At 29.9% G+C, this 23,085-nt stretch overlaps 2 protein-coding genes across 3 annotated transcripts in view; one reads left to right on the plus strand and one right to left on the minus strand.

Annotated features, from left to right (window-relative positions):
- Positions 1-1,360: 1,360 nt before the first annotated feature.
- On the plus strand, positions 1,361-2,569 carry LOC136984365 (solute carrier family 35 member G1-like). The gene has a single exon (XM_067281323.1). It carries the CDS (start codon positions 1,393-1,395, stop codon positions 2,425-2,427), a length of 1,035 nt encoding a protein of 344 aa, XP_067137424.1. The 5' UTR covers positions 1,361-1,392; the 3' UTR covers positions 2,428-2,569.
- A 9,497-nt stretch (positions 2,570-12,066) lies between these two features.
- eIF3c (eukaryotic translation initiation factor 3 subunit c) overlaps positions 12,067-23,085 on the minus strand; it is a 41,946-nt gene continuing 30,927 nt past the window's right edge. Inside the window, exons 18-21 of one of the 2 annotated variants that reach the window (XM_067281394.1) lie at positions 22,849-23,052; positions 18,533-18,695; positions 18,087-18,245; positions 12,067-12,157 (exon numbers count right to left, since the gene is read on the minus strand). In XM_067281394.1, the coding sequence (XP_067137495.1) occupies positions 12,153-12,157; positions 18,087-18,245; positions 18,533-18,695; positions 22,849-23,052 (531 nt within the window). In that variant the 3' untranslated portion in view covers positions 12,067-12,152. Of the gene's footprint in view, positions 12,158-12,351; positions 12,378-18,086; positions 18,246-18,532; positions 18,696-22,848; positions 23,053-23,085 lie in introns of those variants that run through there. The other variant, XM_067281393.1, reaches the window with a different exon arrangement.

Raw genomic sequence — 23,085 nt, forward strand, 5'->3', positions numbered from 1 at the left:
AAACGAAAAAAAACTGCATCTGCGTCTTGCACGTCGCTTTCTCTTAACACTTCCATTGTTACGTAACACTTCCATCATTGGTGGAAGTGTTAAATGTTAATCCTGTTCCTCTCCCCGTGGGGAGGAATTTCGAAAAATCCCTTCTTAGTGTGCGTTCTCGTGACGTACCCTGTGTACCAAATTTCAACTTTCAACCCCTGACCGTTTGGGCTGTGCGCTGATTATTATTATTATTATCAACTCGTCTCGATTATATATATAGATTCATAAAATATTCCTGGCGAGTAACATTAAAAATAAAATAAGAATCATATTATTTTCCTTTTTTTATTATTATTATGACAAATTTTAACAATCGAATTTTTATATTATTTAGAACGATTATCATATATGAAGTTAGAAATGAGTAATTTCGAAGACGTAAATGTAAGTAATGCATAAAACTATGACTATTTTATTATTTTTTGTGTTTTCTATTAATCTACAAAGATGATAAATTGAAACTTTGCAATATTTTAAAAATGCTTTAGAAATTTATTGAATGATATTTTAAACTTACACTTCGATGATTTCAACATCACAAGTATACAGTAATATTCCGCGGATTTATATTAATTATGATCATTATTGCTTTCTCGAATTTCGTTATATGATAGCTTTAAAGTAAAACTAGTGCTTAATTGTTGTTTTTAGAATAATTAATGTACAACTAATATTATAAAAGTTTATTTAAATCAGCTTCTATATAAATACGATTCCGAAAATTCTACTTATTTTATTAAAATCAACGTCTTTTGCATAGTCAGTTTAGTCAGTGGAAAAAAAAAATTAAAAAGAACATTTATTTCCTCGTTATTTCAATTTCTGTATGATATTAGAACGTGTTTAGTATCTAAAAATGCCTTATATATAGGTCTATATTCATCTAAACTATAATCCATATTTATCTATTATATATTATTCATTTATAATATATATTTACGTATACTACAATACATTATGTATATATAATAATTACATCAATAAATTTTTCTTGATGTAATTATTAATTTTTTGGTCTTTATCACAAGTAGATTATAGAACACAGTATTGCATCAACGCAAAAAGACAGACAAAGCGTACTATGGTCGAAGTGTAAGGTTACATATCAATCACTTTTACGATTATAATCTATAGAATTTTTTACTCGATCCCAGGGGAAGACAAGTTCCCCGTTGGTACCCCGTCTCGGAAGTTCATGTTATATATCAATAATCGAATATCAAATATAATACGATATATAAGCGAAATAGAAGTTATATTGAAATTATAATTCTGTTTCTATTTGATTATTAGAAAATACCTTCCTCGTCATCATCAGAATCAAGATCTTCACCGAATGTTTCAAGCTGGATGAAAAAAACACAATCGCCGATTTCTACAATTGAACATCCCAATAACAACAATCGACAGAGTAGTTCCAATAGCATAATTATTAAAACTCCGTCAAATCAACACGAAAACGTCGCCCAACCTAAGAAAAAATGTCATTTATACAAAGGACTTCTACTAGCTTCACTCTCCAGTGTTTTTTTCTGTTTATCATCGGTAATCGTTAAATATATGAGCGAACTAAATCCGGCTCAGCTATCCAATTCCAGATTTCTTGGAATTTTGATCTTCACCATGCCCACGCTTTCTTGGAGGAGAGAATTTCCATTCGGTCCTAAAAACTTACGTCCTTTTCTAATTGTTAGAGGACTACTTGGAGCTTCTAATTTGTTTTTAAGATTCGTTGCTTTTCGTTATCTTCCACTAGCAGATGCATCAATTATTGTTTTCAGCGTTCCGGTTTTCGTGGCAATATTTGCGAAAATTTTCCTTAAAGAACCGTGTGGGATTTTTCAAGGGATTACTGTTTCACTAACTTTATTGGGAGTTTTTTTAATCACAAAAATGCCTCTAGTGATAGCCAAAGGAATTTCATATACAAATGAACAAATTTGGGGGATTGTTGCCGCCATAACTTCTACACTATTTGGTGCCGGTGTTTATATTGTATTAAGAAAACTAAAAAACTTACATCATTCCGTGGTTATGTTTAACTTTGGATGGGTTGCCGTCATCGAAACAGCCATCATAACCTCCATCTTTGGATTTAATATTCCGAAATGTGGCCTGAATCAAGGCTTAATCGTTTTGCTTGGAATTTTCAGTTTTTTTGGCCAATCTTTAATGACTCAGGCTTTGCAAACCGAAAATGCTGCTCCAGTTTCTATAGTCAGAGCAGCAGTGGATATCATTCTAGCATTTTTTTGGCAAGTGCTGTTTTTTCATGACATTCCAGATGTTTTCAGTATAACAGGAACTATTTTGGTAACATTTTGTATTTTTATGATAAGTATCCGTAAATGGAAGGTATCTCTACCAAAAGATTCGAATAGTTAGAAGTAATTTTCAGTTGTTTTTCTTTACGGAGAAATTACCAAAGAAAATTTTTATGTTTTATCTCATTATTATCATCAATATATTTTCATTCACAATTTAGATTAACGTACTCACTGAAAATTAATTTCAACGAATTAATTATTATTATCCAGAAATATGAAAATTATCATACATTGAGATAAGTTAAAATGCGATTATAAAAATAGCGTATATTAAATTGAACTTTTAAAATACAAATGCTTTTTCTATTTATTTCGATAAATGAAAACATAATTTTCATATATTTATTCAATTAGAGAATATAAAAAACTAAAAAAGACGAAAACCATGAAATATATAAAATTTATTTTATAAAAATATAAATTATTGATATTATTAACATTGTTATTTTTTACTATTTGTAAAAAGTAAAAACATCAGCCAAAAAAGAGTCAATTTGCTAGTTTGATCGGAGTGAGCTGAATTTTGAACTTTATTCCATGAAGGCCAGATGGCCGAGCGGGTAAGATGGCAGTCTACTACTCTGGGAAATCCGAAATTAAATCTGGATAAGTAAAAAATTAAGCAGGAATTTTTCGGGAGGTACTCTATTCGAATTTGTTGGGCCTCGATCCTCACCACCCGATCGAATCCATAATGGGCTTGCTAGAAAAGGTCCACAGAGAGAAAAGAGTTAAAATATAAAAGAATCTTATTGTACTATTGAATATTTTTGCAGATATCGAGATATCTTGACACGAGATAATATTGAATATGAAGTTTTTGTGAAGTCATTCTGGCGTAGATTATCCCTGTATGACCAGCTCACTCATCTGTATTTATTTAACGAGCGCAACTAATCAAAACACTGTATACATTTTATAAAAATGTTTCAAACATAAAACATTTTTTTACACTGATTTCTATATAACAATGCCAGAAAATAGCATTTTGGAAACGAATAAAATAAAATAAAAACTATCTTGAAAAGAGAATAGCTTCTTAGAGCAGTGAACTTCTGCGAACTTTTTTCTTAAAATAGAAATTCTATATGCTCTCAGTTGTTTTTAGTATTTTTATATAATTACCGTTATTTTAATGAGCAAACAGAAAAAATGCATTTAAAATAATATTAACAATTTTTTTTACTCTTTCCGCTCTGTGATCACTAAGAGTGTTTTTTTTAAGCCCAAGTCCACAATGGGGCGTTGATAATGAGGGATAGGGAATTGTATACCCGGAGCAGACTGCCCATGAAAAATCCCCGGAACTCTGTATTTGGATTCGACTTCAAATCCTCCAGAGTGGCCATTTTAAATTTTCTTTTTAATTGACTTTTTAAAAATTCTTCGTCCAATTGTATTTGTTGCCTTTTCATTTCCAGAAAAAACACAAGCTCTAAACTGGAGTTAAATTGTAAGAAAAAACTATGACTATGTTATAAATATTTTTAATAAAATTTTGATATTCTGTGTAAAGTTTCATCCTATCATTCCAACCGATTAGTTGGAATAATAGGATTTTATCATTAATTGAAATGATAACCGAATTATTTTGAATCAATGATTACTTGATTCATAACTTTGATTGTAACTTAGATATAAATATAATAAAAATGCGTATGAAAGAAACTAATTTCCATAGAATATTTAAAGAATGTGTTCAAATACTAAAACAATATGAATTTGCAAATCTATGACACGCTTAATAATTAATTAATTAATATTTAAATTAATCAATAATTTCTCAAAATTTAAAACTCCACATTAAACATTACCATATTATTAAATTAAATCATTGGCTATTACATTACTTGAATTAACTAATTGTTTCGTATTGAAGGTGCACAGTGTTAAAAAAGAGCCTCATAATCAGAAATAAATATCCTATAAAACATAACAGCAATAAAATGAAATTAAAAACGAATACTGTACAAAAAAGCATTTTTATGTGTACAAAACAGAACATCGTATATTTGAGACGTTTAGCCAGATGCAAGAATCTTTCTTTCGCCTCTTTCTTTCTGGCTCTACCTCAATTCTATCGCAATACAACAAAGTCGTGCGATGTCCTAATAATATAGAGTAACTGTACCATATTCTACCTAGCCTAGATTGTGCGCTCCCTTGGGCAATGAGATGAACGACAAGAAAGCAAAAAACATAACCGAAAAGAGCACCAACCGTAGGCAGGTAGATGCGGTAACGGCAAGCACACTGTGCTTTTGTTGTAAAAATATGAAAACAGTGGCAAACAGCGTGCCAAGAAAATGGTGCCTATTTCCGACTACCAGTGAATCCGATTTCCACCCACTGAGCGATATTAAGTGTACAGGATATTGCGTGGGTCAGATCGGAAGACTCAAGAGTTTTATAAAAAAAATTACAATATTTTTTTTTTATAAAACTCATCCCTACCCTGAAAATTAAGCTTTTTGCCATTTTATAATCGTTAAAAATATAAAAAGCTTTTAAAATAAAATATCGTAACAGATGGCGCCACCAAATGTTGCCGGAAAAGTTAAGCAATGCGTTGCTGGATTTTAATTAATTAGGAATTCGATATGCCGTATTTACTTTCTTATTATATCTGTATTCTGTTTGCCTTAAAGGTTAATAATCATCAAAACAGTATTGATTATTATGTTTATTAGTCAAAATTTTAAATATTATAAAGCGGCATTCCCTGGGTTTGGCCGCTCAAGTGCGGAGCGCCTTTTGTTACCCTTTCTAAGGCCCACCAGTGACTAATCGGTTCCGTTTCCTGAACGGTTGTGGGTTTGCGCCTCGCAAGGACGGGCTGACTACATGCAGTTTTACGGATTTTCTCCACATCTGTAAGGCCTGAATAAAGGCCAGTTACCTTTAAAAAGACTTTCCGAAAAGCATCCCCCTAGGCAGATCGCCCAAGTGTTTATGTTGTCGTAATTTAACAAAACAAATACAGTAACTTCTCCAGGAAACGGCCTACACCATAATTGGCACAATTCTAAAATGAATTGGTTGTATCATTATACATTTACAAAACAGATGTTACAGAAAGGCCATAATAGCTTGACACATATTTGTTTATAAATAATTACTAATTTTTCATTTTTCTACATTTAAACTTCTGGCTACATAATATTTAGAGAAAAATGATTTGCTATCAATAGTCGATTATAAAAATACATTTTTGAAAGCAATACTTAATCCAGCACAAAATAATGTTCGTTTTATCTTTAATGCAAATACTTTTCTTCGTTTATTGCAATGCAGAAACAGTACCTGTTTCCAACTGTAGTAAGTATTTCTATTTTTTTTTTTTTTTTTTTTTTTTTTTTTTGTCTAACTTATAAATGAGTATAAATATTTAATTCACAATCGCGCTTCTATAATTTTGGTTAATAGGTACTGTTAAATCGTCATTTTCTATTTATAACGTAAACGTCGATCCCCTGCCTATAAAACTAAATAGTCAAGTGAGTGTATCATTCCATGCTAACAGTTTAACTGCTGTTGAGCGTGGTACCAGGGTAGAAATGAATGCTACGATTGGACTTCTTAGTCCGTCATGTGCAACAAATAGAAGATTATGGTAAGTGATTTATATTATTAAAAGATATAATCTAGTTATGAATTCTTTATTTATTTTACTTTTAACAGTTTCAATGTATGCGAATTAGTAAGAACTGGCGAACTTTCGTGTACCGTCAATGGTAACCAATGTAAACAATGTCCGATACCGGCAGGAAAAATCGAAATTAAAAACTTGATCATTAAAACTCCATTTTTGATTGTAAGTGTAATTCTGTATTTTCATTTAAAAGCAACCGAAATCTAAATTAAATTATTTCTCCGTATACATTAAAAATTTCTAATAGTTTTCATTATAAATTTTAAGCAATTAATATGCTGGAATATTATTTTATGCTAGAATTTAGCTTATTCTGTAATTTAAAAATGCATAAAGATATACTATTATAAGGGTTTTGCCCAAATGCAAAGTAGCGATGGGCCACTTTACAGGTGAATAAACTCAACATAGGCGAAGTACGGGCTACATTAATCCCCACAAATCTCAGATTAGTGTTAAGTTAGTTACGAGGAAAGCGCCCAGAATCGAACAACGGGCGGTAGTTCGGTTTTTAGTGGCTGAAGGGAATAGGAGTGCCAACATCTACAGACAAATGAAGCACGTTTATGGTGAACATTGTTTAGGACGAACAGCAGTGAGTAATTGGCGCAAGAGTTACAGAGAAAGCCTAAAATTCTGAAAAAATTCTACGCGAGGGGCATCGATCTGCTTATGAGACGCTGGGATCTTTACCTAAACAAACATGGAGATTTAGATTTACAGTATATGTTTGCCGGTTCTGACGTGTGTCCACTTTTCATTTGGGCAACCCTTATATAGGGGAAGACGGGGTAACTTCGGCATACGGGGCAAATTCATCAATTAAATTTTCTTTGAAACAAAATAAAAGGAGACTTTCTTTAGAGGCTAGCAGTTGAGTTTAAATGACGGCTTGAGTGTGGTGTCTATGTTGTTCTTCGACAAGCGTAGTTGAAATATCAAATAAGTTGTCTATTTCATTCAATTCCATTCGTTCCATTTATATACAATTGGCATGTTTTGTTATAATTCCATAATAACGAAAGTTATTTTTCCTGTTAGAAGGATAAAACATTAACTTATTCACCTGGCCAGATCATGGCTCTGTACCCTATTCTAAGGGTTCCACATAATGTTTCTAAATCATGAGCCTTTGGGCCATTTTCGGCAGTGTTGCCGATCTTGTTCCTGGTAGTGTTTTGCTTTGGTTTGATTTGGCCGCAAACAACAACAAGCACAAAAAATAACTGGATCCCCATACAAAACCACACTAGAAGCCGAGGCTGAAGTTAAAAATTCAAGAACTTGCAGAAGGGTAATGAATTTGGAGAAATCGGATTCGAAGTTCACTAAAGAAAAGGAGCAGAAAAGTCCTAAAGAACCGGAAAATGACGATGAAAATACTTATTGCATATATTGCAATGAACAACGTTGAACTACTCAGAAAAAGTGGATTATGTGCTGCAAGTGTGAACTGTGGGCTCACGTGGCTGTACAAATGTGGAAAATGAGTTGCTTCAATTTATTTGCAATATGTGTAGGACATAAACAATTTGCTGTTAAGCATATTTCATTTCTTCTGTTTGTTTGAGTTCATTCATTCATTTAACTTTATATTGCTTTTAACTTGCATTAGAATGTTTTCATTTATCATCGGTTTGATTATTTTTGTAATTAATTTTTGTTTACATTTTTCTTTACTTAAGCATGCCTTTGAATTTGCGTTTCGTTGTTATAATATTAAATAGGTTTTTCAGCTTATATTTCTTTGTTTTATACTTCTTTTTATATTTCTTTGTTTCCAACTTATACATTGTTAATAACACAAATCTATATACCTGCCTATCTTGCCCCATTACTGTTGCTGAAGTTAACTTCAATTATTATTATTATTATTTTTCAAAATGATTTTAACCAGTTCTATGGTAAGGTTACATTCTGGTAGACAATAAATAAGCTTTTCTTTCAGTTTACAGCAGTATTTGTTACAAAAAATTTAACTTACTCTTATCGTGCCGAAGTTGTCCCGTCCTCCCCTACACATTACAGTAGAGCATCGATTATCCGACAATTGGTCAATTGGGGACTGGGGTTGGTCGGATAACTGAAAAGTCGGATAACCGAAAAGTATGAAAAAATACATTATTAGTATAGTGTATTAGACCTGGTTTAAATACTAGCCTCCCTTTTAGGGTCGAGCCAGTACTGCCAGCTAAAACATGTAAAAATTTAACAAAAATAATATTAAAGTAGCCAAGACATAACCAAATATTGTAGCGCCACATCACTAGCGGACATTTGAATTTGCCGACTAGAACGCGGTCGGTTAACCGATAAGTCGGTTAATCGGGGGTCGGATAATCGATGCTCTGCTGTATTTGCATTTTACAAATTCAACAAATATTCGTTAGACTAATTTAGGCCATCCTTCTCTATGAAGGGGCCCGGGTACAAGAAACCTTTTGGGTCCCTAAAATATTTTTTTAAGGTAAAAATAAAAGAATTCGAAATAAACGTATATTGCGTAATATGTATTTATTTAAATATGCTATTTTTTTCTGTCATTAATCATTTCAGAAAAATTACGGATTAAGTCTTCGGTTAAATCTTTACTATAAGATTTTACAAAATCCCTTGAGTGGTTTTCTAATTCATTTTTTTCTAATGTTTTTATATCGGTGATCAATTTGAAATCAGAAATAATATTGGGTATATTTTTAAATCTCTCGTCTATTTGTACAATAACAGTATCAATCACAACGTTGAAAAAGTAACATCTAAATTCCTCTACCGGGTTTTGTAAAGCTTCATCTTCTGCTATTTCGGTTTCAATTTCGAGTTATTTTTTCAGGAAAGTCTTCTGAATTATTTAAGTACACGCCGACTGATGGTTTTTTAGAAATAGCTTAAAGTACTAAGTAATAGAGAGGTTGCGGCCGAAGTTTTCATCTCTAAAACGTGAACGTTGAGCGCCGCCATCTTGTAAGCCTAGAAGTGGCGTTTGGAATGTCGAGCATGATTCCACTGACTTTACAAACGCCATTGTCAAACTTTTAGGCTTACAGGAAAGCAGCGCCGAACGTCAGACGTACACGTTTTCGCGTTTAAAACTTCGGCCTCAACCCCGTTAATATTGCTTATCTTCGAGTTTAATATCTACAATAATCGCAACTTTATATTAGAAAATGCATATCCTCTTGAGTGTGGAGGGTTCACGGGCATACAATATTTTTACGTATTTTAGCTGTTTTGGTTTTCTTGACAAAAACTTCTTGTAGTAAAAATTTAATAAAAGTAAAAAGGACGGGAAAAACAAGTAAATATAACCATCAGTAAAAAAAAATAAGAAATGAATAAATTAGCCAATATATTTCTCAAATTAATAAATATTTGAGAATCTCCAGAATACTCACAATTCTGGAAAGAATCTTCGCAGTAAATTTATTACGATGTTTTTCTATATCATTTTTAATACTCAATTTACGCAAAGTGTTTGTGTTTAAGGCTTTAAAATCATTAGTGATGGGGACTTAACCAAAATGTCTCCGAATTCCTATTCTTTTCAATACTTTCAAAAGCTTATTTTAATTTAGAACAATTGATGATTTACATTAAGAGCACGGTACATTCCTTAATAATTAAACATCAAGCTTAAGAATGGAAAACGATCGGAAAATCCAGAATAAATCTTTCGAAAGAAACGTGAAAATTCTCCATTTATATGTGGATACGCATGCTTTTATTGTGTACTACAAAATAACTTTGTAATCTTACTTCAGATGAAGTTAATATTGCGACACTATCCTCAAAGAAATTACATCTAATTCCTTTTTACTCAACGAACTATCCCATCACCTCATGTAGGCTCGTTTTATCATTATAATAGATGAAAAATTAGTATCAATCTTACGTCCGTCAATGTCTCATCTCATTCATGCCGATTTCTCATTGATGTTTATAACTGCATTGATAATTAAAATAAGTGATAAATACGAAAAAGTCTTTTATTATCCGAAACGTCATTATAGTTTGATCATTAGAAAAATTTGGCTTTCAGGCGCCTATATTTTCAATTTCCAGGATTTCCGCTTAGATTTTTGATTCAATATATATACTAATTATGTATAATTAATCAAATATGTTTAAGCAGATAATACATTGATAATTAATATCAAAAACATGAAATTACTTTTTGTATAGATTTGCATAAAAATTGCTAGTTTTGATTAATCATATTCAAATATTTCAGTTCAAACTAATATAATTATTTTCATTATTTATTATAATTTAGATTCCGAGAATTACAACCAACGTCGAAATACGGGGGTATGATTCTTCAAGAAATTTAATTGGATGTATCATAGCTAAGGACGTTACAATAGAAATGTGAGAAATGAGGTACTCTTATATACCTGACTATATAAACTGAATTGAACCCAAAATAATAACTTAACTAAATGAAATATTAAAAGTTTCTCAATTTTCTATATCTTTTTTTATTTATAAAGATTTGTAATTTTTAATTTAAAAACATAAATTTGCTATATGATATTCTTATCAAATAATGTATTAACTCGTGGTTTTCATTTCAATAAAAATAAACTTTGCTCTCTGTGGCACCATAAACTGTATACAATTTTGCAGTCATTCTGTCAACGGATTTATGAGAAACTGCTTGATAATGGGAAATTTACGTCCACAGAAAAACTTGAGAAACTCGGTAATTAAACTCGTTAATTCGAAGTCGGGACTTTTTTTACTCCTTTAAACTTCGAGGTAACACGATTAATTCATAAACGCATTGATCAAAATGAAATAACACACAGAAAATCTGGACAAATTTTGAGAATTCTAGATTTAAAAATTTTAAACTACAGATGTAGATGAATTAAGTAGATTATTGAACTTACTAGATTACTACATCTCTATTATATTGTGATAAGTATGATGTAAAAACTTCTAGCCAGAAAGATGTAATACTACAACTGTCATCTAATGTGAGGTACATGGCCAGTTATGTCATCCACTTTTCAGACAGTTGATTCCAAATATTTATTTCAATTAAAAATTGATATAATTGGCAGTGATATAGAAACGACTACAATCAAGGATCTAGCATAATACATTCAATGATTCAATATTTTTGTCATAATATTTAGTTTTATTTGACATGGCTCATAGCCGATTACCTTAATCAATTATACAGTATTTTGATAAATTTTAACAAATTGTAAGTATTGCAATGCTTTCCAGTTCCTTGTGAACGACTTAAAACAAAACTGGAGTCTAAATTATTACATTTTATAAAAATAGAATTACAAAAGAAAAAGTGTTCCCCACTATGCTTCCTTCTTTTTACATTTATTCTCACACTTGTGCACTTTCCACTTCTGGTGCTGTGCTTCTTTTCTGTCTTCCTTATGCATACTTCTAACACACTCTTAGTTTATCTTTTCTTTTTTCCTTTATTTATTTCATTTATTTATTTACCTTATTAATTTGTTTGGACAATTAAAATATTAGTTGTACCTACTTCTCTAAAATCATATTTCCAATGGAACGAACAGAACATAAATTACAAGAACAAACTGTTAATACTTAAACAAATATTTGGAAATTTTCATTTTTCTCCTACTCTAATTCAAATTTTTGAAAGACTTGATACAATACAATAAGTTGTGAATAGTATATTTTCCATACATAATAAAGATATTTGTAAATTGAGTTTTTTTAGATTTTTAAAATAAAACAAAACTGTATAAATTACACACAAATATATATCAAAATTATTTTTTATAGGATACAAATTTTCAAATTCTATAAAAATAATTATTGCAAATATGAAATGCAGTGTCTCAAGAAAAACAGGCAGAAAGGTTCATCATCATAATATTCTGGAATTTTTGCCTCTATTTTATTAGTATTTTTTGACCATAAGAATGCAAAAGTATAACTCTCACACTCTGATGATCTGAAATAAAATCATTATTTTATTTCTAGAGTTAAAACTAATAATGTGATTTATTGATATTTCAATCAAAGAAAGAAGCACAGAAGGAACCAAAATTTCTTACCAAAATGATTTATTTAATTTGAATAATACATAAAATCAATATCATAATTTTAAGATATTTGACAAATTGATTCTTCTATTAACCTAAAAGTAAAAAATAATTCAATTGTATATTAAACTTTCTAAAATAAGTCAAGTATTTAAAAATTTAAATATTTTTAAGAACTAAAATATATTATATTTAATTTAAACATATAAAAATGTATTTGTAGCTTTTCATTTTCAATTTTTTCAGAAAAACTGATCATAAACTGTTAGAGAATTTATCTGCATGACTTCTTTAATTATCAGATTTATTTCTTTTCTGTAGAAAAATACAGTAATTACAACTAAAATAAATTTCAATTATATAAAATATATAGAGATATGATATTGGTGACAATGATAAAATTGTGAGCATATTTTAATAAAAAGCTGATAAATTATAATTACATGTGAGAAACAATAGTTAAAGAAAAATCAAAAATATCTTATTTCTGATAGTAATCCCAAAAAATATACACACACTTCAATTGTTAATACTCTGTCTTTATATTCCTTTAATTTTAATAATTTTATAATTTAAATTCTAATTTAAAAAGATTATTCCAAGTAGAAAAATATTAAATTAAAATTAAGAAAATAATGAAAAGTTATTAACAATCAAAGTTTATATACAAATCTTGGAAAAAAGTATTCAATACATTTTGCCATTAAATTTAGTGTTCATAAAAACATCATCTGAAATTAAAATAAACAAAAATAAATATATACCAAAGCCTAAATAAAATACAATTACCTTTAGTAAACAACTATCATTGACATCAACTTTGTAGGTGACATTAAAAAAATATATTTCATATTGTAGTTCCATGCCCTTAGAAAAAGTACATGATTCAATCAAGCAAAGGAAAAAAGTATGTGATTTTTGACAGATATTGATATAAAGCTTATTAGACACATAAGAGACGTGTACAATTAAATGATATTGGTGTAAGCTCATTTGCATTGCATCATTTATATAAGTTTTCACATTGTAATGAATAAAAATGACTCCTAAACATGAATTGTCTGAAGTAGTAGTATCAAATGTTTGGAAGAAATAGAAACTGAGAGGAACAGTAAAATAAATAATATCACCCTTATTGTGGTTGCCCTCAAAGAATAATAATAAAGCAGGATAAACAATTAGTGAAAATATGCCAAAAATCATAAAGCAACTTCAATCCAAATAAATATGGAATGAAAAAAGCAACAAATTAATGTAAGTGATCACACAGTGAGAAATACATTAAATGAAAAGTTATTTATTCAAAGAAATATGAAACCCTCTACTCACTTGTATTCGTGGACAGAAACATCTGACTTAGGCCATACAATGCAAAGATTGGTCCATTAATGACTGGAGAAAAGTAGTTTTCAGCAATGAATCCAGAATAAACTTGGGAGAAGGCAATGATGACAGTTTATTTGTTTGACACAGATGTGAAAAAGTCAATGCAGGCTTGTTTAGGCTCAACAATTAAATTTCCTCATTTAACAAGACAGGCTTATATTTTATCTGCAGGACCAGGAAAATTGTGTGTAATACATAAATCTGTAAATGCTGCAGTGTATTAGGACATCCTTGAGACATTTTTTGATTCAATTACTTTGGAAATTCAGACGACTTTTTGTTTCAAGACAAAAATGCTCCCCACCATCAAAGCCCAATATATTAAACTTTTATGAGGCAGAAAAACATTTCAGTATTAAAATGGTTCCCATAAAGCCTTGACTTAATTCTATCATAAATATTTGTTGGAAATTTAAAAAAGGTGTGTTAATAAAAAAAAATCCAACTATAAGACATCACTGGCACAAGCTATTAAAGACAGTTGAAGGAAATTACCCTGGAAATGTGTAATATGCTGATTTCTTCACTTCCAAGATGAATTAAGGCCATTATCAAGGCTAAAGGAAGGGCCCACAAAATATCAAACATCAAAATCCATAAACTTTTTTTCCATTTGTTTTGTTAAATCACATACTGTTCTCAACTATGAAGTAAATTCAACTTGTATTAATTTTTGTTTCATATTGTTTAAAAGCTTTATATTAAATACAGTGGTGCAGACCTAGGAGTGCTATTTCCCCTTTGAAAAAGTGAGAAAAGTGAGTTGAAATACAGAAAAAAGTGAATAAAAAGTGAGTGCAATAGTGACAAAACAAAGTGAAAACACAGAAGGAAAACTCAGCAAAATAGCGGTAAAAATTGTTATTTTCTTTTTATTCTGTTATGGTTAAACACATTTTAAAAATTTCTGTATATACTGTAATATAGTAGCCACTCGTTATATCGCCTTTTTTTGGTCCCCCAAATTTTAAAAGCATTTGAGTCAATTAATTTTAAATTACCAATTGCCACTGAATTTCTATTTGCAACGAAATACGAGAAAGAGCTAAATATGCAGAACAGGTGGATAGATCGATTGTCATTTGTTTCCTTTTGATATAAAAGTTGTTTATTTATTAGTTTTAAGTACAGTCTCCTCATTTACAAGTTTCTGTGAATTCGAAATTTCATACCTTTATGTGAATTAACAATATTGCGTCAATTCACATAAAGGTGTGAAATTTCGAATTCACCACATAATGTGTAAGGAAAAGATCTCTAATTCTGAACGAAAACTTTAAAATTTTTATACAGTAGTAACTTTATTTTGCTTTTTAGAGAATTTTTACTCTAATTTTATAAGTTTTGATGTTTTATTATATATTCAATATTTATTTTTTTAAATTTTCAATTACAGCATTTATAACTTTCATTGAAAAATATAAACTACACGAATTTCTAATAAGCGATCTATATAGTATTGTATAATAAAATCGCAATGGATGTTTTGTTTTTATATCGACAGTATTTGTCTTTCAATGTCATTGTTAAAGAAACAATAATGCTAAATGGGCGTTCATGGTTTCGATGTTTACGTAAACGTCAATTAATTCGATATAACCTACGAATAAAATTCAGGATTGAAAAACTAAGCTTATTTTATATTAGAAACACTTGCTGATGAAAGAATAGCGATTCCATAGCATGTATAATCTGTTCAGTAAAAGCCCAGAATTTTTATTACTCGGTTATATCGCGTTTTTTTTTCTGTCTCTTGATAACCAATGGCTTCTGTATTTCAAGTAAACCATGAATACTTGAAAAGTCTTTGGCTTCTGTAAATAATCAGTCATGAAAGATGATGTTCTTTTATTAAGATTATTCTGCATGTTATCAGCTTCCTTCTTTTTCGCTTCCTCTTGCTTTTGAACACTTAACACTAATAAGCATCACACGTGCTGCTTGTACTTCATTCATGTTCTTGCTGTTAATAGCCTTCTCCAGTTTTTTTGTTTGCTGCTTCTAACAAAACTTGGACTGTCGCATGTATTTCATTTTCTTCTACATTTTTCTGGTTTAAACTCAGTTGCAGTTCCATAATCTTCATGTTACGAACAGCTTTCTTTTGTTGTTCTTCAAAACATTTCTGTGCTCTTTTTTCCGTTTCTCTTATTCTTTTAACTTCTTTTCATTTTCCAATCGTTCTTGATAATTTCTATGCACCGAGGAAGCTAACTTCAGTCGTCCTTTGTAATAGGTACAAGGTGTGGGCTTTGGTCATACATGTTCAGTCCCTCCTTAACAATCAAAAGTGAATTAAGCATTCTTTCTCCTGATAGAGCATCAGTGTTGGAAAGTGCACGGCATAAAATTGATCCTCTCTTTCATGGGAACGGGATTTTCGATGCTGATTTCACTAATTTGGCTATTCTCGAATATTTATCATTATCAGAAACTGTTTATTTTTTAATACTTCGAGATGTGTAAATATTGATTTAAAAATAAAATAATAAATCTGAAATAAATATACAGTACTCCAAATAATATAAGTAAAATAATATTTTATTAATGATTTCATAAATCAAAAGGAACTTTTTCCTGCAGACGAATAAAAACCAACATCGTTGCAAAGTTGTTAACCTTTGGGAAGCGTGTGAAAATCTTTCTCACAAGCAATTACGTGTTGTACTTTTTACAACACTTCGAATATTTTAATTTATTTGGTAAATTTTATATGTAAATATGAATTTACATTTTCGTTTACTTTTTTAGTCTCTCAATTAATGCACAATTATAATCGGCATAAGAGAAGATTAAAAAATGGATATTTCACAAGCAAAGTAATCACACATTTTATGAAAATAACACCTGCTATATGGAATAATTATACTTGTAGTCAATTTAAACATACATTTATGGGAAGATGTAGATGTGATTTAACGTTAACAATATGCTATGAAATCATTAAAGTAATTTTATTAAACTCAAGTTTATGAAATTATTTAAAGATAAATCAAGTAAAAAAATATTTTTGTAAACGACAACTCCATAACCCGATTGTTAATTAAAACCAAATAATCTGCCAAATTATTGGGCTATAACCAGGATAACTAAATGGTCAGAAACGAAATCTTTTTTAGTGGTAGGAGGTTACGCTACTATCTCGTGTTAATTTTAATAATTATATATTTTGAATTTAAAAGCGGCAGCAGTGTTGTCAGCTTGAGAGATTAATCCCTCTGCGTAATGTGTTTTCCCCTGCAAAAGGACTTTAGTGATTTTCTTAGAAAACAGCCAAAACCGCAGGGATGCTTAGAATACTTATTTTTAAACTCTGTAGAAGGAAATGCAATTCGGATAAGGTAGATTTTGGCGAATAATGAAAATATGGCATGAGTACATAACTTTACTCAACACTGGCTTCTGAATTTGTAATGAGAGGGATTTTTTAAGTGCATAAAAGATTTTTTTAAATACGTTAAATAAATTTTTGTTTCCTATAACCTAACGACACTGAGCGGGCAGTTGCAATTTTGAGTCTGCTCAGGGCCGCGTATTTTCTTCTAAAAAATTCTATTCCGATAGTCCGATAATTCGGCAATTCGTTTGGCTTTAAAATTATTTTTGGTTTGTCCCACATCTTAATTAAGCACGCGAAAATGACCAAAAAAGTGAGAAAAGTGAGAAAATGACCTGAAAAGTGAGAAAAGTGAGGATACTTCAGAAAAGTGAGTACAAGTGAGAAAAGTGAGCGACTCTGAGGCCTGGTGGTGTAATAAAGGTAATTGCATTTCATTTGGTCACTAATATTTATTTATTTTTGTTCATCTTAATTTCAGGAGTTTTAATGGCAACTAAATTTAATGGCAAAAAGTACTGAATACTTTTGCCAAAGGCTGTATATAGTTTTTGGAACACCCATATACACATTTCAAGTTTTTTTCCCCCTTATGTAATCCAATAAAAAACAAAATTATTGTTTCATAACATGAACATAATTCATTTAAAACATACAAAATTCTTTCTTATGAAGATAAATATATATTTTTTACTTTTATGGTCAGTGGTATAGTGAGGGGGGTGCAAGGGGGTGTATAATGCATCAGGTGCCACTCACAGAGGGGCACCCAAATCCAAAACCCTCTCCAAGACAAACTGTGTGTGTTTCTGGAGGGAGGAGGGGGCGCCAATAAACTGTTGTGTGCCGAGCACCAGTTATGTTTGCTATGCCATTGTTTATGGTACAGGATTGCATTTTTTTTGAATTATTGAATATTTTCAAAATAAGAATCTTTATACTCTTATTTTCTCAAATCTTTTAATATTAGAAAAAATCTAGGGCATTTTAATGTAGACCATAAGATACTTTCTTTCTGAAAATACTGGTATAAAAATATCTTTACTTGGCTAGACATGGATTTTGTACATTAAACTGCTCTTGATGAAGTGTATTAAATTGTTATATTTGTAATATAAGTTCTTATATTAAAGTTATATTTATTATAAGTTCTTATATTAAAATTATATTAAACTTAAGATTTTTTGATTTTTCAAAATGTCTTTTTTCTTACAAATAACTAAAAATAAAAAAGAATTTCAGCATAAATGAATATATATACAGCTATAAACTTATTCATGATAATTAATAAATATTCATACCCCATCTATCTGCTCCATAAGCTGTTTTCTGATAACTGTTGTCTCTAAAGTTAGAAGATTGACTATAAGTTCCTTTTTGATAATTAACTTCTCTAAAATTTCCTTGCTGATTATATACATTTTTCTGATAACTTGAATCTCTGAAGCCTGATTGCTGGCCTATAAAGTAAAAAAACAGTAAACTAAAACAAAAATAAACTAGAAACACTATAATATAATGTTAAAGTAACAACATAATTGTTTAATATATGTACTATCAAACTACTTTTAATATCTTATTTCTTCCTTCAATAACTTTACAAATTATTCAAATTTATTTAATTAACCTTTGATTATGAAACTTTATATTCAAAATCAACAGTACAAATATTCTTTTAATTTAATTTATTATAAAATAATAATTTAATTTAAGTGAATAAAAGTTACAACAAATTAAAATATTTTACCCATGCTTCGTCCAAAGAATGATCCTTGTTTTACTTCAGCAAGTCTTTCATTTTGATCAATCAAATTAGTTACTTTATCGGCCAATTGTAAAGAAAGAGCTTGAATGCGGGAAGGTTCAGTACGATGCATAACTACTGTTTGAGTTGGTTCATCCAATGAAGCCTATCAAAAATTTTAATGCAATAAATATTAAAATTTCATTTATTATAATGTACTACACACATTAATTATGTTATTACAAAGTTTTCAATTTGTAAGAATTTATTATTTTCAAGTGAAATTGTTTCTTCCTATGTCAATAATTCTTTTTAAATAGCTTTAGTAATAAAAATTTATGATGTAATTTATGATAGAAATCATTAAAAATTTTCAGTCATTATTAAGATCAATTTTAGCTTTCACAACTCACTGTGATTGTGACAATGTTATTAATTTAATTAATCCAGAAATACTTTGTAAATTTAGTAAACTATATAACATATTTTTTATTCCCAATGTAAACAGCCACATTTCTTCTGAATGACAAGGACTAAGCAGGCAAGAATATCATCCAATATCACAGTATTTATGGATTAATTAATATTATAACCCAATCCATAGTTGTGAGATTTAAAGTTGTTAATTACATACTTAAATAGAAAAACCACTAAAATTTTATTTATAAGTAAATATAAATAAACTTTACTATTCCAAAATAATAAACATGGGAATAGAAGTGATTACACATTTCTAATCTTAATCATCATAAAATAGTTAAAATAATTACAAATATATATGTTGAAATTGATTTACTTTTATCACTTCCAATGCCATAGAGATTATTTCAGTGAAAATGAACTGAAATTATAATAGATTCCTCACAGACAATTAACTCCTTAAAATAATAAACTATTTTTAATTAATTAGAAATACATATTTAAGTCAAAAGTTTAATTTAAAAAATAAATATTTAAGATGAATTTTAGTAATGATGTCTATTTCTAAACAGCTTAACAAGAATGATTAGCAAAGTCTCTCGAATGTTTTGAGAAAATACTTTTCTCAATACAGTAGAGTGTCATTTATCCAAATCAATTGGGGACTGGGGTTGTTTCGATAACTTATTTTTTGGCTAACTGATTATGTACAAAAAAATATATTAACCTATCCCATGTTAAAATTTTTCTCTGTTGCCTGTCGCTATGTGTTGAATTTTTGTCAATGTTAAGCCTAATGTAAATTTTTTATAATAATAATCATGGCAATTGTATCATTAAAAATTATTTATTTATTTTGTACAAACAAAATAAATATATTGAAAAATATAAAAACAAAAAAATGATATTTTGGAAGTTAATCTAGTATCAAAAACGTTCGATTTAGAACGACACAGTCTGATTGGAACGCTTTTGGTTAACCGACGTTTCAGTTGATTGGCTTTCGGATAAACGACACCTACTATATTTTGTAGTTTTTATTTCTTCAAAATATACTTTACATTTATACGTATGTGAGTATGTTTATATATATTCATATATTCAAAGTAAATTTATCTTTAGATTTTATTAAATGCATATATAATCAAATTGATAAAAGTTACTAATCAAACAATTGGATTCTTATTGGGCTACAATAAGTATTAATTGTCGGAACGTAGTGACGACTAATACTTGACTTTGTGCATTTCTTGTCAACAAAATAACTATGGAATGAGTTGTCCGATCTCAATGAAATTTTCTAGGACGACTCATCATCACTCAAGGATGAACTGATTAAAATTTCAACTCTCAAAAATGATCTGTTTTTGTAGAACTGGAGATAGGGGTTTTTCTTCAGTATGGATCATTTTTGAGAGTTGAAATTTTTAATCAGTTCGTCCTTGAGTGAATGTGAGTCGTCATAGAAAATTTCATCAAGATCAGACAACTCATTCTAGAGTTATAATGTTGACAAGGAATGCACGAAGTCAAGTGTTAGTCACTTCCTGCACGCGCATGTAGAAGCGTCATCTAGTGATCGGAAAATATGACAAGCATTAAAACGGTAATTTTGAAAGGTAAATGTTATCGCTAACTAGATACACAACAAATATAAAGAATATTTATAGAATAATAAGTTTAAACAAGTCTTTTTAAAACGTGGAGCAGCAGCGATCAATATTGATGGCTTTACGATCCATTCTCTCCTTCGTCTTCCTATCGTTAGTACGAAATTTCGATCGATAAATGGAGATGCTGCACAGAGATTCCAGATTGAGATGAAGTCGCTCAAATTCATCATCATCGATGAAATGTCAATGATTGGTGCAAGAATGCTTTACATGATCGAGAGAAGATTGAGGGAGATAAACCCCAAGAAAGATGAGCCGTTTGGTGGATTCTTTGTCTATTTGTTTGCTGATTTTCGTCAGCTTCCTCCTGTTAAAGATACTCCTCTCTACTCGAGTGTTTTTTACAATGTAATGTCCCAACAAGGTAGGGACCCTGTTGGGACATTACATTACATTTGCATTTGATTCTTTTGAGAAGTTCATTGAACTTAGTAATTCTCATAGACAAAATAGTGCAGATAGTTCCTCCACAGATGTCTTACAACATCTAGCTTCGGGTGATTTCTCTGATATAGATCTGAACATTCTGACAACAAGAAATCGAGCCTATTTATCCAGAGATGAACTTGATCAGTTCCAAACGGCAGCAGAGCTATATCCAACAAACGAGCAAGTTAAACAAAACAACGAAGACTACTTGCAGTCAACTGGTTGCCCTCTTGCTTATATAACATCTGAAAACACTCCAGATATTGCCCCGCCTTTGTCCAAAGATGACTCAGCTCGTGGTCTCTCCAAGTATTTGTATCTCTCAGTTAATGCCAGAATCATGCTGAGAGTCAACTTATGGGTGCAAGGAAGTCTCGTCAATGGTTCACTAGTAACTATACACTACATTATATATGCTCCTAATGCCCGCCCTCCAGCTCTATCTCTGTTTATTTTAGTGGAATTTAATAACTATCAGGGACCTTTCATCTATGGTAATCTGTTTCCAATAATCACCATAATACGTTCTTCGAACGATGGCAGTATATTGCAATCTCGTAGACAGTTTCCCCTTACCTTAGCATACTCAATGACTATACATAAATCACAGGGATTAACTTTTCCGAAAGTCAAAATAGATATAGGGAAAAAGAGACAGCTATCGGTTTTACCTATGTTACATTGAGTCGAGTGAAAAAAATAACTGACTCAGTATTTTTAAAGAGTTACAATAAATATCGCTACGAGTTAAACTGTAAGTCCGAGGCCTGTAGTGAAAGACAGAATTTTGTGAGATGTTGGCATAGCAATTAATTAATGGCTTATTCTGATCTTATATTTGTACCTTTAAATGATCCAATAGAAATCAAATACAGTGAAACCTGTTTTTATGCGGGGGATAGGGACCGCATTAAAAAAAACGCATAAAAAAAATCTCACGAAACTTCACGAATGGCTGTAAATAATAGTTTTCGCGACACAATTAAAAAAAGCCTCACATAGAAAATAACTCAAAACCGTACAAAATAGAATTTATTGACAACAGATGTCAGCACTTGACTGCATCGTCTGGTCTATCGTCTGTTTTACATATTTTTGTCCAGGTGGTGTTTTGTTGACTTAAAAAGTAAATTATTTCATTTTTCGCATATTCATGCAATAATATTACTATAATAAGTGCATTTATGCTATAATAAGTTTATTTAGCTATAATAAGTCAACGTAAGACATGACGAATCGCACGAGACTAGTCGCCAACTATACCGCACAAATTAAAAATTCGCATTAAAAAAATCGCACAAATAAAAATCGCACATAAAAAGAGCGCATAAAAACAGGTTTGACTGTATATTGTTGAGAACGAATGATTCTGTGTTTCTTTTTCCCCTCATAATCTAGAAAATAAAGGTGCATGCAGCTTCGTTCCGACTACACGCTGATGCAGCATTACTTAACTAGTTAATTAATATGTTAATAAGCAATTTGGCTAGAAGTAGGTGGTTAAGCCACCTACTGGTGTTAAATTTAATAATCAGAAATAAATAATCTTAATTTAGAATATTCTGGATGAAAGTCAGCGTAGCCTAGCTGGCAATGCATCTGCACAGTAAGCAGGAATTATACATTCAAATCTCACTCTGGACTAATCTTGGTCTGAATTTCAAATAATTAATCCATAAGTTATAAGATAGCATAACACAATTTCAAGATTTAAATTCTAATAATCAAATTATAAATTTTGAATGATTATATTTTAAAAATTAAAAAAACTAATTTATTATATCAATAAGATCTTACCATAAGTTCTTCATTTATGATCATTTTACTAATAATACTATGTACAACAGATTTGTCTAATTCAAACATTTCAGATAATATATTCATGGAAATAGAATCATAAACATGACTGTATGTGAAAAGATATGTTCTTAATGATTCTTCTTGGATTTTCTGAGATATCATGTCTCTAACTTTATCTGCTTGATAGAACAGATCCCACACCTACAATATAAAATTATTAATGAACATTTTTAT

This window comes from Centruroides vittatus, unplaced genomic scaffold (assembly GCF_030686945.1).
Source record: "Centruroides vittatus isolate TY-2023 unplaced genomic scaffold, ASM3068694v2 contig_918, whole genome shotgun sequence".
Lineage (NCBI taxonomy): Eukaryota > Metazoa > Arthropoda > Arachnida > Scorpiones > Buthidae > Centruroides > Centruroides vittatus.

What these genes read in the sequence shown, in the direction of transcription:
- LOC136984365 (XM_067281323.1), top strand. Translation starts at nt 1,393, where the DNA reads ATGAAAAAAACACAATCGCCGATTTCTACAATTGAACATCCCAATAAC.